Source organism: Acartia tonsa, chromosome 7 (assembly GCF_053477335.1).
Source record: "Acartia tonsa isolate MP-2025a chromosome 7, ASM5347733v1, whole genome shotgun sequence".
NCBI lineage: Eukaryota > Metazoa > Arthropoda > Copepoda > Calanoida > Acartiidae > Acartia > Acartia tonsa.
The window spans coordinates 50446577-50464711 of record NC_137266.1 but is presented as its reverse complement, the minus strand read 5'-3'; the positions used below and the strand labels follow the sequence as shown (position 1 = coordinate 50464711).

The following is an 18135-nucleotide window of genomic DNA, read 5'->3' as shown; positions in this document are numbered from 1 at the left end:
AGAGAATACCTAGATTAATAATCAATGGTATGTGAAGGGAATATGGTTTAGTCTGTCATAAGCAATGTTCATTGAGCTTCCATCTGTAACCCTAGAGAATACCTAGATTAATAATCAATGGTAGGTAAAGGGAATATGGTTTAGTCTGTCATAAGCAATGTTCATTGAGCTTCCATCTGTAACCCTAGAGAATACCTAGATTAATAATCAATGGTATGTGAAGGGAATATGGTTTAGTCTTTCATTGGCAATTTTCACTGATCTTCTATCTGTAGCCCGAGAGAATACATAAATTCATGGATCTAAAGGGATAAGACAATGGCCGACTAATTAATGTACATTCCCAATATTATTACACAAAATTATCCCTTCTGTAGATTACAATTAATCGTTGAAACATATAGACATTTAATTTGACAAACCTACCAATCAAAATTAATTTTTATTCCCCTAAGATGTTAAACCAAAGAATAAGAAGCCGTTATAAAAACTCTGCAACCATGTTTGTGTATAGGTTATTAGATCTAATAACAAACTTACTGTAAATCTACACTCTGCAGCCTAACTTTAGATGTATCCATATATGTGTGCAGATTATTAGATCTAATAACAAACTTAATGTAAATCCACACTCTGCAGCCTGGCGTGATCCATGTTTGTATAAATGTTATTAGATCTAATAACAAACTTACTGTAAATCCACACTCAGCAGCCTAACAGTAGATGCATCCATGTATGTGTACAGATTACCTATTAGATCTAATAACAAACTTACTGTAAGTCTACACTCTGCAGCCTAACAGTAGATGCATCCCTATATGTGTATAGGTTATCAGATCTAATAACAAACTTACTGTAAGTCCACACTCTGCAGCCTAACAGTAGATGCATCCATGTATGTATACCAGAGATGGGAATTAAACAGGTTTTTTTAAAAAAGATCAAACCAGTGTTTTTTTTTGGTTTAAACAGGTTTTTATTAGTTTTTATTAATAAAAACCAGTTTTTTTTGTTTTTTTAAATATTTTTTTTGTTTTTTTTTAATAATATCCAAATTAAAGTATTCTAATTTAGTATAAAGGGGTAAATTCACGATATGCATTTGAACTTAATTGCATTTCGTGAAACTACCCCTTTAGTATAAAGATTTAAACTATTAAAAGAATTTTGAATTAGGTATTTATGTTTTTGACTGTATTTTTTACATTATAAAAAGACTAGCGGCTAGGCCCCTAGAGGCCTCTAGGGGCACTTGAGGAGGAGAGAGTAGAATTTAATAATTGAATTTTTTATTTTATATTTTATAAGAATAAGTAAAAAAGAATTTTTTTGGGGGGGCGATCATTTTTTTTTTTTGGGTGGGGTTGCCTCCCCCCCCCCTAATTTTTAAATTTAGTTAAAAAATTTAAATTTTTTTTTTCGGAGGGGGGTTGGGGGCAGGGGCGTCCAAGCTTTTTATTTTAGGGGGGGTAAAATGGCACACGAAGCGCGCCGCAAATTTTTTTTACCCCCCCCCAAAATTTTTACCCCGGGGGTAAAATTGGCTTGGGGGGGGGGTAATTACCCCCCTGAAATCTGTTGGCAGCGGTAAATTTAGTTTACCCCCCCCCCCCAAAATTTACAACCGGGGTAAAATTTTTGGTGGGGGTAATTTAAATTTTATTAAATATATAGTATTAAAAATGCGCGCGAAGCGCGCAAAATTTTTTTTTTTTATTAGAGATTTTTTTATTTTGGGGGGGGTATTTACCCCCCCAGAATTGTTTGTGGGGGGGTAAATACCCCCTCCAGGTTATTAGATCTAATAACAAACTTACTGTAAGTCCACACTCTGCAGCCTAACAGTAGATGCATCCATGTATGTATACAGGTTATTAGATCTAATAACAAACTTACTGTAAATCCACACTCTGCAGCCTGGCGTGATCCATGTATATATACATGTTATTAGATCTAATAACAAACTTACTGTAAATCCACACTCTGCAGCCTGGCGTGATCCATGTATATATACATGTTATTAGATCTAATAACGAACTTACTGTAAATCCACACTCTGCAGCCTGGCGTGATCCATGTATATATACATGTTATTAGATCTAATAAAAAACTTACTGTAAATCCACACTCTGCAGCCTAACTGTAGACGCATCCATGTATGTATACAGGTTATTAGATCCAGCACCACGCTCAGACTGCACATGGGCTGCTGTTATCTCAACGCCAGGGAAATCAAGCTCTGTAAAATAAATAAGAATAAAAATAATACATATCAAAAAAAACATGTAATTCAAATGACATTTCAGTGTGGTGATATTTTCGAAATTTATATTTCTATTAAGACCACTTAATCACTTTTAACTATACAAAGTTGTTTGTCCGTCTGAAGCTTAGGATCTGTGAAACCATTGAAACATTGATAATGTGATTCTCAATAGATATACACAATCCTTTGATGATTTTAAGCAAAAAAATATATAACCCCCCCCCCCCCAAAAAAAAAAGTTTAGTAAACAAATCAAATATAGAGAGTGTATTTACCACACTTGAGCGAAAAATTAACCCTTAAAGGCTAAACAAAAGAGAAAGAACGACAATGCAAAATGTAAGAACTTTAAAAACTATTTAAGCAACATTGCATACCTTGATCACCATAAGCTGGTAAACCATTCTTATACTCTTGATGAATGTCGTCAATAAGCTACAAATAATATTCATACTATTAGCAAATTGATTAGGTTCAAGTTTACTTAAGAAACAAATGTACACAAAATAAATGGTTGACACTATCTAGTTTTAATAATCTATAATACAAAGTAGAACGATGTCCGTCTGTCCGTCTGTCTGTCTGTCCCTTAAGATCTCGGTAACCACTGAACCGATCGGATTCTACTCTTCAGGGTATCTACCTATTGGTCCTGTGGTGGTTTTAAGCTATTTTCTTGGGGGGTGGGACACCCCCAACCCCCCCAAAAACCAAAAAATCCCCCCCCCCATTTTTTTTTTTTTTTTTTTTTTTTTTGAAGGAGATTTCCAAGGTCCTTTCGATTTTCGCCATAATTTTTTTTTTATCACCTCTTGGGGCAAAGCCCCTAGAGGCTAAGGGCGAAGCCGCTAGTCCTTATAATAAAGTAACAGGATGTCTATGTGTTAGTATGTGTTTTTATGTTTGTACCGATGGCTCTCCTTAACAGCTGAACCAATCTAGTTCTCCTTAACAGGGTAGCTTCTCATAAGTCCTGGGAAGGTTTATAACTATTTTAAGGGAAGGTACCACCACCCTCCCCAGAGAAATCGACAAAAGTAAAAAAAACGCCGCCCTGCAGTCTGCAGACATTTTTTGCATTTTTGCAAATAAAAAATATAGAAATATTTTAAATGGTGAATTTTTAAATAATAATATATTGAAAAGAAACAATTAAACATGCCCCTAGAGGCTTCTAGGGGCGTAGCTGCTTGTTTAGATAAATAGGGATAATAAATAACTTTACAGCCGACTGTAAACAATTTGACTGTCAGAACTCAATAAAACATTTTATGATACTCTATCAGAAAATGCTTATAATTTCAAAGTTTTTTTTCACATGAAACAATGGTAAAACTAAATTTCTTAATCGACATAACTATATTCATCATAAACCTAGTGTATCCACCAAAAAAATAATCAGGTTCAATGCTGGAAGGTGCTTAAAAACACTTACTAACACTTAACTACTTAACAAAGGGGGAGGTAGGTTGTGCTAAAATTCCGTAAAAGTGAAAGTTTGAGTTTTAAGAATTTTAAAATAGAAGTAGAACTCTAAAATTTGGCATGGCAGTTGCCTTAATGGGGTATAAGGTGGATATGTACTATATATTGTACTATATTAGAACAACACACACCTTTATGAAATTTTAACACAAACTACCTCTCCTTTAATGTTCTGATAAAACAAAAAAAGTTTTTCAAAGAAAAAACTTCTAAATATTACCTTGTGCCATCTGAAGAAGAGAGGATCCCTGACAGCACCGTTAGGTTGACCCATCACACCAAGTCCTGTATTTCCAACATTTCCCATTGAAGCTTCATGCATCCTATCAACATGAAATAATTAAAACCAGCCCTAGTCAACTAAAGGTTTCTAGGGACATTTGAGGTAAGGGAGTGGAGAAATCCAGGGATCTAAAGGGATAAGACGATGGCTGATAAATTGATACACAACATAAACCCTTCTTTAGATTATAATTAGTGGTTGAAATGCTTGAACACACAACTTAATGAATCAACCAATCAACATACAATTAAGTCTCCAAAGTTGTGAAGCCAACGAAAAAGAAAACGTTTTTCTATAAAACTTTGGGGACTAGTGTAATGAACAGGCCATTGTCCCCTCTCTATCTAGGAGAAATCGCCCCTTAACTGTAATTTTAGTTTTTAAGAAAAAATAGGGGGTAATTTTTTCAGTCTATCCCAATATTGTAGTTGAAAACCTCCCCTAGATATTTTATAATAGATGATAAAAATACTGTGAAATTGATATATAAGGATAAACTCTTCTCTAAAAAGAGAAGAGGTTTCTTTATATATTTTTTTCTTATCTTTAAACTTAAATAAAATTGAATTTAAACTTACAATCCAATTTGTTGATGACCATCATTGTGAAGATTACCCAAGATTGGACTCTGAATGAAGGCCTCAAGAGCATCACCTAATTAAAGAAAATGTAAATTTTTACTTCAAAACAAAAATTATATGATTTATTCAATGTAATATCAAAAATTAGAGACCAAAAAAGGATGTGATTTTAAAAAGTTACTTTTAACAAAATTGATTTAAGAAACAATACCTAAAGCAGAGATTCCATAGTCAACACCTTGAGCATAGCCCAATCTAATTAGAAAACAATATTTCAAATCATGTAAATATTCATATTTTTGTAATTTTTAATTTCATCACAAATAGTTGAATAAAGACAAAAATGTTATCTATAAGAATTACCTTTGAGGTCCAGAAACCATTCTCAAAGTTCCCTCTCTAATTCCTTGTCTTACCATATTATAGGCCATAACCATTCCACTTATGCTAAAAAAATATATATTTGACTAGTATTCTTTCATTTTAGGGTAAAAATCTGATTTTGGAAGGGATTCAACAAAGGGGGTATTTTAGTTCTGGGATCTAAAGAGATAAGTCTGTGGTATATCTTATACTATTGGGATCTGTCAACTTGGAATTATATCCAGGAAAGTGAATAAGTGAATAATACTTACTCGGGTAACCTGGCACCTGGGGGCCTGGGGGGATAGATTATACCATTGGGATTTATCAACTTGGAATAGAATCATATCCCTGATAGATATTAAGTGAATAATACTTACTCAGGTAACCTTGCACCCGGGGGCCTGGGGGGATAGATTATACCATTGGGATTTATCAACTTGGAATAGAATCATATCCCTGATAGACATTAAGTGAATAATACTTACTCAGGTAACCTGACCTGGGAGGATAGATTATACCATTGGGATCAGTCAACTTAGAATAATATCCTCCTCGATAGTTACTAAGTGAACATTACTTACTCAGGTAATCTGGCACCCGGGGGCCAGGGGGGATAGATTATACCATTAGGATATGTCAACTTGGAATCATATCCATGATAGTTATTAAGTGAATAATACTTAACTCAGGTAATCTGGCACCGAGGCCAGGGGCCTGGGGGGGGGGGGGTTAGATAATACCATTAGGATCTGTCAACTTGGAATTATACCCTGATAGTTATAAAGTGAATAATACTTACTCAGGTAACCTGGCACCCGGAGGATTAGTGGGATAGAGAATATTATTGGGATCTGTCAACTTGGAATTATATCCAGGATAGTTAATAAGTGAATAATACTTACTTGGGTAACCTGGCACCCGGGGCATGGGTGGATAGATAATAACATTAGGATCTGTCAACTTGGAATCATAACCCTGATAGTAAGCGAATAATACTTACTCGAGTAATCTTGCACCCAGGGGTCTGAGAGGATAGATTATACCATTATGATCTATCAACTTGAAATCATAACCCTGATAGCTATTAAGTAAATGATACTTACTCAGGTAACCTGGCACCAGGAGGTCTGGGAGGATAGATTATACCATTAGGATCAGTCAACTTGGAATCATATCTTTGATAGTAAGTGAATAATACTTACTCAGGTAATCTGGCACCTGGGGGTCTAGGGGGATAGATTATACCATTAGGATCTGTCAACTTGGAATCGTATCCAGGATATACTGGCTGGGACCACTCATTTCTAAATACAAGGTCATTAATGTGTAGCAATTCAGTAAAATATGAAAGTAAACTGTAAAATAAAGTTAGTAAAGAATCTCATTTTTTTTGTTGCATATTTTCCATAAATTTGTGTTAGCGTTTAGACAAATGCGCTTTTTAACTGTTCTTAATTTTTATCAATGTATATTTATATGAAATGGCCATCATTAAGAACAGTTTTACTTAATAACCACTAAACAATAACACATAACTTTATGGAAAATACGTAAAAAATGACCCTCTCTTTTGTATACTTTTTAAGACTGATTGTGTTAAGAAAATAATCATGCTGTATTTGTAAATCCCAGATAAATAAAAGTAAAGTAATAAGAGTTTACTTACGGTAGGAAAGGAGTTGTGAGCTCTAGTCCTAGGCCCAATCTATCAGCATTATATCTACACAGCATTTGCTTATGCATGAAATAAAACATTTCTCCTCTCCTTAATTATAAAAAGAATTAAATGTGAAAAAATGGCTGAAATAAATGGATCATGGAAAAAAGCAGCAGGTTTGGTCTTATTTTCACAGTAGCTTTTCTCCTTTTTCTAGCCCCATCAGGAAAGCTCTAACCCATAGGGCAATCATGAAAATTCACCTAACCTAACTTAAAAATTCACTTTAAAAATCCAATCAAAATCTACTACAATGAAACCAGCTACTTTATTTTTTTTCAAATATGTTTTAGCAAGACCCCACAAACCAGAAACGTGGCCTTAAAATCCTAGGTTTCTAAAGTTTTTTAAAATAAAAATTTGGTAGAATGAACACAAAAAAAAGGCATGTTGGAAATAAATCCTAATATATCATTTGCATTAGTGTAAATTGTTAAAATCTTCTACTACCTAATCTGCAGATTCAACAAATTTTTTGAAAAACAATACCTGTCAAAATTGAGGCCATTGGATGGATGCCAAACTGGAACCTGCCTGTTACTCATCTTTAAATGCCAATGCAAATGATGGGCACTCACCAAGGGGTCCTCTCTTAATCAGGGAAAATTTAATTTAGTGGAAACAGTAGAAATGAATATCTTCAAAGTTTTTCATTGCATCTTTTTATAAAGCTCTACAGAATTTTAAGATTAAAACCAGTTTTTTAGCCCCAAGGTGCCGAAGGCACGGTCTAAAAAGAACCGTTTTTATTTTATGATTGTACATTTTTTATATTCATAGAAAGCTGGATATAATACAATGTTAAGACATAGTTTTTTTTGTATGGATGAGAACCGGTACCTATCCACCAGATTCAAATGAATTCTCCTATTTCTATCCTCTGCGGGGGGGCTCTAGCCCTGCAGAGCCAATTACCTAACCCTGTGGGGCAATCACCTAACCCAATATAACCTATCCTAAAATAACCTATAAAAAGCCTTTTTAAAAATATGACGAATCACCCCTTATGGATCGATATTACGAAAGGGACAATTCCCGATTCTTTTTAACTAGAAACATTAAAGATGAAAATACGTTAGTTTTAACCATTAAAAAGCCTACCTGAAGTACCACAGTAAACTTTCAGGATCTGCAATTGGCAATGTTCTAAAATGAATATGATATGTAATTATGGATTGTTGAAAGTATATAAGATTATTTAATTCTCATGTGTTTCTGTGTGTAAAAAATGTAATCTAAAATGTTGACTTTTCCTGGTTAGTACAGGATGCCAGCAATCCTGGCAAACAGTAAAATTATTTTGAATTTTTGAAACAAATCATTTTAAAAAAATAATAAAATATCCTATACAAGAACAAAACCATAAAAACAGGTGTTCGTTCTTGTTAAACTTTGTGACAATGCACACCTGTAATGGTTTCCTGTCGACTATTTGAGGTAAGCTTCACAAAGGTCCTCTGATTGTTTTAGACTAATTTATTTTCAGATTTACGTTTAAGTGTTATTTAAAGCTTTTTAAAGCCACTCTCTGCCCCTTCAAATACTTAGCCCATTGATACTAAGAGTGAAGGTGCTAGTAGACTATATTTAAACAAACAATTTTAATAAATAAAACATTGTAATTACCTAAATACTCCTTCATTCCAACTTATGCTCCATACCTGTCCTCTTCCAGGCAAAAGATTTCCTTGAATTAATTAATAAGATTTTAGGTTATTTAAAACATTTTCCAGTATGGCTTTGAAAACAATTAATACCCAGTGGATAAAAACCGGTACTCAGCCACACTGAAAAACCATGTAACATAATATTTTATCAAATTTTCTAATGGTCTGCATGTTATATAAATTATAATTTTTTATAAAATTGTAATCTTATCAAATGTAGATTCGAAAATATATATTCATTCAATATAAAAATGTACAATGACAAGATTAAAACCAGTTTTGTTAGCCCTTGCCTTCGGCATCTCGGGTCTATTAAATCTGACTTTGATCTCATAATTGTACATTTTTATATCCGAGAAAAGCTGATTATAATACTATGCGATAAATTACTAATACCTTTAACACTTAAAGCTCCTATTTGTATCTAAAATAATGTTGGTTTTAAGGAATGGTTGAACAAAGTGCTTTTAATGAGTTTGAGTACTGGGACTATAGAACCTTTAAATGTTTTTGTATAAGATTATAAATAAAGGATGTAAGAAAAACGAATGAACTTTTACTAAACAGTTTTTAAGTTATGTACAAAAATGTCTAATTTGTGTAGGTAAAAGTAATGATGTCCGAAAATGATTACAAATATTAAACCATTAAACATACCTATAGATTTTTTATTACAATAATTAACACACTCTTGGGCATCAACTCATCATATTGTCTTTGTGAAAAAAGCCAAAGGTAAAAGGTGCATATATCACAAGAGTAGGATTTTTAAGACTTGATATTCTTAAACTACATAGTAGAGAATTGAAATTCTTTCAAATGTATGTCATTTAAATGTAGTTTAAACAAATAAACAAGAAAAAACATGTTGTTTACTAAATAAATGTTTAAATACACTTCGTGCAACTATCCCTCTTGAATATACAAAGATTGTTCTATGAAAAAAAAAAACGTATAAATAAGAAATACATAAGGAAAAAGGATAAGAGGATGAATACTCACCCCTTTTTCATGGTAAAATACTACTTCCCCATCCCTAAATTTAGAAGCAGACGAAAATCAAAAACCGCCCAGGGCTTTTTGTAAGTCAATTATAAATAATAATGTGAATAAGTGAATAAAAAGAAAAGCGATATTTAGCAAACAGCCGTGGGCGGTCAGAATCAGCTGAATGTTCATTATGAAAAAAATTTCCCCCTTTTTAGAAATAGAAGGATTCATCTTTCATGAACAAATTTTTTTAAATAAAAAAAAATTCTATGTAATTTTTAATTAAAACATTAAAACGAAAATATCTAATCTAATATTCTTGCCCTAAATATGGAAATAGTAAAAAGTAAAAAAATATTTTTTAAAATAATTTTTAATCCTCCCATTTGAAAAGCAGTGGAATAGCAATAAATTTTAGCGCGGCAACAGCGCTAAGTAGGCCTCTAGGCCCACTGCCTATTTTCGTCTTCTAGTTGCTTCGATTCCTCTCTTTTATTTTTTTCTCTATGAAGAAATACAAGAAATGGATACATACCAGCTGCCCTGTTCATGTTATTAGCTCCAACATTGCCTCTAAACTGGAAAGAATCGGAATTTTGAAATCCATTGCCAAGGTCCCAGTCTGCTTCAAATCCGGTAAGAGTTTGGCGTTTATATCTAAATGTTATAGTTATTTCTCGCAATGTATTATAAACAGTTTTCCGTAGATATTAAATGTACTTGTTTTAATCTCATGATTGTACTTTTTTATATTCATAGAAAACTGTACATACTATCTACTATGTTAGGCATAGTTTTTTTTTGTATGGATGAGAACTGATTCTAATCCACTTTCGAATAATTTTCGAATGAATACGAGAAAAAAATCAAATTATGAACTAGTAAAAATAATCTATGATACAAAATAGAAAGATGTATTTCTGTCTATCTGGATATAGTTTAAGATCTCGCTAACTGCTATAAAACGTGTGATTACAAAATGAAATTCATTTGAGAGAAAAATATTTTAAATCAAGTCATATTTCATCAATATTACTTGTTCAGCTAAATCATTCAATGTGGTGTGCGAGAAAATTTGGAAAAAAATAAACGTGATAATATGTTTTGATTTGGGACAGGGATCTAAAGGGATAAGACAATGGTGGCTATATGGATGTATTTCTCAATGATGATACACTAATTACCCTATTTGTAGATTGCAGATGGTGGTTGAAACTTTTGGACACTCAACTTTATGAACCCCCCAATCAAAATTCAATAAAAAGTTGTTGCGCCAATAAATAAGAAATGGTAATATAAAAACTTTGGGGACTAGTGGAATAATCATCTCAATTTCCCCTTCCTCCCCGGCTTTGTGAATCAAACAAAAAAGTGTATGGTCCTGAACTTGAAGAATTAAAATCAAGGTAAACTAAAGGTGTCAGATTAGGGCAACTGTTAAAAATCAGATATATTTAAGCAGGGATCTAAAGGGATAAGACAAAGGCCAAAAGATTGCTGGGCATCTCAATTGATGATAAACAAAATTAGCCCTTTTGCAGATTTTAATCAAATGTTTGAAACGTTTGGAAACTCAACTTAAGGAACCAACCAATGAATAAGGAAACGCTATTATAAAACTTTGGGGACAGCCCAATGTCCTGTCACTCACTGTACTTTAGGCAATTTTTTTATTCTAAAAGTTTTGAAAGTAAAATGCTCACCTTTTGTGATTATCCAGTCCGTATTTGTCTTCATACTTTGTCAGATTTTTAAATCTGCATAACACAATCATTTCAAATTTCAAGTAAGAGAATAGAATAGTAATACGTCTTGAATAAAAACCAATACCATTGGAAATATAAGCACAGCCAAGTCGTTACAAAAGAGCAGAAAGCAAATTGCTAGCAGACAAATAAGGGCCCAACCACTTAAGCCAGGTAGTTGTCTGGGTTATACATCTATACTTATTACCTAATTAAAATTACACATTTGAAAACTAAAGTGATCAGTTTAACCATATAATAATTTGTTAAGAATTTAATTTAGAGATTTTCCAGATTATAAATTCTTAATTATTATTAAAATCTTCTAATACATTTCGATGTAATTAAAAGCTTTTATTTATAAAACTATAACCTTATATAAACAAAAAGTATTTATTATTAAAAATTGAAAGAAATGTGTAAATAAGAACCTCGTAGGCATAAAATATTGATATTGGTTATTTGCAAAAACAGAAAACAAAACATAAATCTTTACTATTATAATCACGTTTGTTATTATAAATAACAGGATGTCGGTCTGTGGTTCTCCTTCACAGGGTAGCTTCTCATAATTCCTGGAGAGTTTACAACTATTTTGGGAGAGGATACCACAACACTCCAAAAGAACCCCCCCACCCCCTAAAAAAAAAAACTTTTTCTTCATAAATCTGTGGTAAAAAATTTGAGTTATCAAATTCAACTCCCCCCACCTCAAGTGTCCATAGACGCCTCTAGGGGCGTAACCGCTAGTTTGTAAATAAGAACCGCGTAGGCATAAAATATTGATATTGGTTATCTGCAAAAACTGAAAACAAAACATGAATCTTGACTATAAAAATCACGTTTGTTATTATAAATAACAGGATGTCGGTCTGTGGTTCTCCTTCCAGGGTATCTTCTCATAACTCCTGGGAAAGTTTATAACTATTTTGGGAGAGCTAGGATACCACAACATTCCAAAAGAACCCCCTCCCTCAGAAAAACTTTTTCTTCATAAATCTGAGGTAACAAATTTTAGTTATCAAATTCAACTCCCCACCCCCCCCCCCCTACCTCAAGTGTCCATAGACGCCTCTAGGGGCGTAACCGCTAGTTTGTAAATAAGAACCGCGTAGGTATAAAATATTGCTAATGGTTATTTGCAAAAACTGAAAACAATAAATGAATCTCGACTATAATCACATTTGTTACAAATATTTAAGTTTTTGCAGTAAAATGAAATATAAATTTAAAAAAAATTGGAGATAATTTAATTCAAAATGAATTTAAGCGCAATAGCCAAATGTTTTATTACATAAAGTAGTAACATTTTTTTGTCTGTAGCTTAAGATTTTGAGAACTACTGAACCGTTTAAGTTCTCCACTTTTTAAGCTTCTTATTTGTCAATAGATGGTTTTAAGCTATTCAATCTTAATGTCTAAGTTAGTCTTTTGGTTATTTTCCTACCTTCCTCACTTCTATGGTTATAAAAATTAATAAAAAAAATATGTTACAATAAACAAAAAAAAATCAAAATTGAGTACTTATTACAGTTTTCTTGGACATGGGAAAAAGGATAACAGAATCTACATAAAACATACAAAAACAAGGATGACAACATCCATAAAAGCGAAGCTCTGAAACGGTAGGACAAACGAACATTAACACTTGTATAATGTCAGAACTGAATAATCAGAATGCGAATGTATAAGAGTCAATGCAAAATTGTAAGTAAAGTTGTTGAAAAACTGCTTGATACAGGATAATAATTATGGACATACTTACATTTTTAGGACTTGATTATAGAGTTGCTTCGCTTATAATATTGTACTTTGTTGTCCCAGGAATCAGTATACCAAAAATCAGACCAATCGGATAATTAGGTCACATACAAATTTGTTGTTAAAAATGTAAAAAAATCAACATGTTTAAAATGGACGTACGGACATTCTGGTAATGATTATAGAGTTGCTACGCTTTCTAAATCGTACCTAACTATTACAGGAATCACCATGCAAAATTTGAAATCAATAGGACAATTCTAACATGCCTAAATTAACGAAAAAAGCTATTTAAACAAGGATGACAACATCCATAAAAGCGAAGCACTGAAACGGTAGGACAAACGGACATTAACACTTAGTATAGTGTCTGAACTGAAAAATCGGAACATAAATGTATAAATGTCGAATCAAAATTGTAGGTAAATTTGTTGAAAATCTGCTTAAAAACAGGATAATGTTTATGGACATACTTACATTTTTGGACTTGATTATAGAGTTGCTTCGCTTATAATATTGTTCTTTGTTGTCCCAGGAATCAATATACCAAAAATCAGATCAAACGGATAATTAAAACCCTTGAAAATTTGTTGTTAAAAAAGTAGAAAAATCAACATGTTTAAAATGGACGTACGGATATTCTGGTAATGATTATAGAGTTGCTACGCTTTCTAAATCGTACCCAACTACTACAGGAATCATCATGCAAAGTTTGAAATCGATAGGACAATTCTAACATGCCTAAATTAACGAATAAAAGCTATCTATCTCGGACGGACGGACGGACGGACGTACGGACGGACCGACCCTAATTATAGAAAAGCTTCGCTTTTAAAAAGTAAAAAATCAACATGTTGAAAATGGACGTACGGACATTTTGGTAATGATTATAGAGTTGCTACGCTTTCTAAATCGTACCTAACTACTAAAGGAATTACCATGCAAAATTTGAAATCGATAGGACAATTCTAACATGTATAAATTAACAAAAAAAGCTATCCGTGACGGACGGACGGACGGACGGACGGACGTACGGATGGACGGACGGACGGACGGACGGACGGACCGACCCTAATTATAGAAAAGCTTCGCTTTTAAAAACTAGTTTACGAATAGCTAATCATTATTTAAAAGCAAATCTTTATTTCCATTTAATACCACCAAAAGCGTTGCTAAAATAAAAAAAGTTTATATAGGTTTAACGGAAAATATATGTAAAGCTTATCCTAATATCTACAGTGTGTTTTTTTTTATGAGAACTTTTTTGAAAGCAATTTTACCCCACTTATAGTTATCAGAATTTAATGATTAATGGCTTATTTTCTTCGTTTTTTAAGGGAAATTATGAAACAACCAAAAAAAATTACAGTTTTTGTTGAAAAAGTACAGTAAAGTTGAAAATTAAAAACTTAGGTGACAACATCTAAAAATGGTTTTAGCGCATTTTTCTTATGCTCAAATCTTCTACCCTTTGCAAGAAAAAATTGGATTTTCAGTAGTCGACTTTGGGGGACCAGTACTTTCTCCCTGATTGAGATATGGCCTTCAAACTTTGACCTATTTTAGTACATGTCCCCAATAGTATCTGTATAAATTTATAGCTCTATATCTCAACTTTGAAGCGTTTTGCAGCCATTCTTGCAAAAGGTAGAATATTTGAACATAAGAAAAATGCGCTAAAACCATTTTTAGATGTTGTCACCTAAGTTTTTAATTTTCAACTTTACTGTACTTTTTCAACAAAAACTGTAATTTTTTTTGGTTGTTTCATAATTTCCCTAAAAAAACGAAGTAAATAAGCCATTAATCATTAAATTCTGATAACTATAAGTGGGGTAACATTGCTTTCAAAAAAGTTCTCATAAAAAAAACACTGTATTTTCAAGATTTCTAGTTCCTGTTCTAAATCACGTGCAAAATTCCATCACGAACTATTTGTGTAAAACTCTTTGAAATGAAATCTCAACAAAATTTAAACTTCTGTGGAAATCTCAATCAGAAAACGTGAAGAGCTTAACAAAAATATTTGTTTTTATATTTCTTATATTTGCGATAGATAAAAATAAATACAAAGCAAAATTAATTTGAAATTCTATTAAAAATTCAAATGATTTTTTTCTTTAAATTAGATAAAATTCTGACCAACCTTTAATAAAATGACAACCATTAAATTTTTTTTCAAAATTCTCAACAATAACTTGATACCTTAGCAAGAAAATTTATGATGATGAAATATCAATAAACTAAGGGCATGCAATTTTTCCTAAATTTTGGCCTATCACATACCTTTTTTTATGTAATATTAGAACCATGCAAATCGAACCAGACTTATTTAAATCAAAAAATAGTGCAATTTATCCATAAGAAGTGAAGGGCTTTTCTATACTTTTAAAATGTACATAACTAAAGTGGGATTTTACAGGGCTATCTTCTTTAATTACAGAGAAAGGACTCTAGATTAATATAATCAACTGGTTCTAAATAGTATTTAACTGTTACAGAAATCCCCCTGAAAAGTTTTATATTTATAGAACAATTCCAACACGCCAAAATTAAAGATGAGGACTAACAGTAATCATTGAGAACGGACTGGCGTACGTACATAACCAACTTATAGAAGTTTCGCTTTTAAAAAGGTCAACTAAAAGTTCCAAATATTATGAAGTGTGTTTCCTTAATATTTGAAAGTAATCATATGGGTTGATGGTCTGCATGGATGGCAAGATAAACCCAACGTCTTCCCTGAAAAGAAAATATAAAATAATACATTAGACTTTTATAATTGTAGCCAATAATTAAAGAGGGTTTATGCAGGGATCTAAAGGAATAAGACAATAAATTGACATACATCCCCAATGATGATGCACAAAATTACTCCTTCTGTAGATTACAATTAGTGGTTTAAACGTTTGAACAATCAACTTAATAAATTAACCAATCAAAATTCACTGAAGTCCCTAAAGTTGTTAAGCCAACGAATAGGAAAACTATTTTATAAAATTTTGGGGACTAATGTAAGAAAAAACCCATCGTCCCTTCCCTCCCTGGATTAGATTAGCTTTTAGTTCATCTTTTTCTCTTTTTATTTTTGATTACAAGAATGTTAAAATATTGTAAAATTCAACATCAAATTCCGAGAACTAAAAAAGATGAATGTCCTAACCAAAATTAATATGTTTGTTTAACCACTTTAATCTTTTATGAATCACAGGCAAATTAGGTTTTGTTTCCGAGAAAAAACATGTGTGATAAGACAATGGCCTTTAAAGTGATAAACAATCATCCCCAATGATGATACATTTCTGTAAATTAAAATTAGTGCTTGAAACGTTTGGACATCCAACTAAATGAACCAAAAAATCAAAATGCATTAAGAGTCGCCTAAGATTTTTAAGCCAACTAATAAGAAGACGTTATTTTTAAGACTATGGTGACTAGTGTAATTTACAGGCAAATATCTCCTCCCTCCATGTGTGACTAGAGTAATAATGAATACTACTACTTTAACTATTTGAAGATTTTATAACAAAATTAATAAAAGAGGGGGAAAAAAGTAAATGGAAGAGGATAATCCATGAACAAAACTTTCGTTAAAATAATTTTCATTCCTTGATTGATTTATAAACTGCTTACGTTATTGCCTACATTTATTTGGAAATAAAGTGTTATTCCTAATATCTCTGCTCTAATATAAATTATTTCTACAGCTGCGATTTTAAATTACAGACATCCTGTTACTTCATTATAAGGTTTACCTGACATCAATAACAGTAAGAACAGTATCAGAGAAAATTCTGGGATGTACATAGTTGTGAATGAATACCAGAATGGACAACGTGGAATCAAAAGTCTCTTGCCTAATAAAGTAAAACATATCAATTCATATAAAAAATTAGGTATCAAGCAAATAAAGTTATTATCAGTAAGTATCTAACAGCTTTTGGGCTAAAGTAAGGTAAAATTGAATATTTTACCCCCCCAAAATTGTTTGGAGGGGGTAAATACCCCAGGGTAGGGGTAAATTTTAAATGGAGGGGGGGGGGTTAAAATGAAAAAAAATTAGAAATTCGTTTTGGGGGGGGGGGGGGGTAATCGTCACTATAACCCCCCCCCCTGGACGTCTATGGTTCACAGGTAGCTTTTTTTTAATTTTTACATTTATATATTCTCATATTGTGGTAAGCTGAAGCGTTTCAGCTTACTGTCGCGAGTTCGAATCCCAAACGAGCCCCTAGCCTTAAAGAATTCTACCAATAAAGAATAGCAGTATTTCCTACTAAAAGATATATTTAAAACTGAATACATTTACAATAGGGTTATTACTATATATACAAAAATAGATGATAACAATAGGTTAGGTTGAAGGGGGTGTGGGGAGACAAGGGCGGAGCCCTGCGGCGGTAGGCATTGTGGGGTAAGCTGCAGTAAAGGGGGAGGTAACCACCTCCCGGTAGAATAGTGCCTGGGGCGCGGGGTTGTAAACTGACCGCGTCCCTCCCCCTCTTAGCCAGTCCAATCTGACCGCTGCCTGTGGGGTCTCAGCGGGCAGGGGTTAAATGGTGATAATAGGATTTGCGCTGATGGCTTGATTTGATAAGCCGCTGCGTAGCAACTCTGTGTAATGCCTGTCCGTATGCTGCCGTATTACCACAATATCTTTGCTGTTTTGGGTCAGATTTTCAAAGTTTTTTTGGATAATAGTATCAAAATGATATTTCCCTACGCATCCAGTATGTAAATGACTGCTATTATTCAAAAAATAAAAATTAAAAAAATATAAAGATATGATTTTTACTCCAATATTCTTGATTTTGACAAAAGCTCCTTAATCTGCTTGTCCGTAATATTTTCTTTTGATTTGCTTCTTATGGATGTTGACATCCTTGTTTAAACTGAAGTCTTACCCTAGAATGATTTCCAAAAGTGAGCCAACAGCTTCTCCGTGTGTCAGATTAAACCTAAATGATTAATAGTTATTAATCGCATCATATTACAGACAGCTTTCCGTTGATATTAAAATAAAAAATGTAAGACTTAAACCAGTTTTGTTAGCTTGCAACTACTCACTTCACTATCATTCTAATCGATAGATCTAAAGGAATATACTAATTAACCCTTAGATAGACCTTAATTGTTGGTTAAAAATTCAATAAAAGTCCCAAAACTTGTTAAGCCAACAAATAATAAAACGTTGTTATAAAATGTTTAATACTAGTCTAATAAACAGCTCAATGTACCCTCCCTCCCTATATTTACGGAATCTTATCAATTGCC

The 18135-nt window shown here is 32.5% G+C and overlaps 1 protein-coding gene across 1 annotated transcript in view; it reads right to left on the bottom strand.

Annotated features, from left to right (window-relative positions):
• The window catches only part of LOC145323940 (uncharacterized), a 46205-nt gene that overhangs the window by 6787 nt on the left and 21283 nt on the right, over positions 1 to 18135 (bottom strand). Inside the window, exons 19-34 of the mRNA XM_080166553.1 lie at positions 17766 to 17819; positions 16617 to 16718; positions 15537 to 15603; positions 11059 to 11114; positions 9891 to 10012; positions 8325 to 8385; positions 7800 to 7844; positions 7188 to 7289; positions 6648 to 6746; positions 6184 to 6285; positions 4979 to 5062; positions 4827 to 4870; positions 4613 to 4688; positions 3972 to 4074; positions 2644 to 2701; positions 2116 to 2239 (exon numbers count right to left, since the gene is read on the bottom strand). Coding sequence (XP_080022679.1) covers positions 2116 to 2239; positions 2644 to 2701; positions 3972 to 4074; positions 4613 to 4688; positions 4827 to 4870; positions 4979 to 5062; positions 6184 to 6285; positions 6648 to 6746; positions 7188 to 7289; positions 7800 to 7844; positions 8325 to 8385; positions 9891 to 10012; positions 11059 to 11114; positions 15537 to 15603; positions 16617 to 16718; positions 17766 to 17819 — 1299 coding nt within the window. The remainder of the gene's footprint in view (positions 1 to 2115; positions 2240 to 2643; positions 2702 to 3971; positions 4075 to 4612; positions 4689 to 4826; positions 4871 to 4978; positions 5063 to 6183; positions 6286 to 6647; positions 6747 to 7187; positions 7290 to 7799; positions 7845 to 8324; positions 8386 to 9890; positions 10013 to 11058; positions 11115 to 15536; positions 15604 to 16616; positions 16719 to 17765; positions 17820 to 18135) is intronic.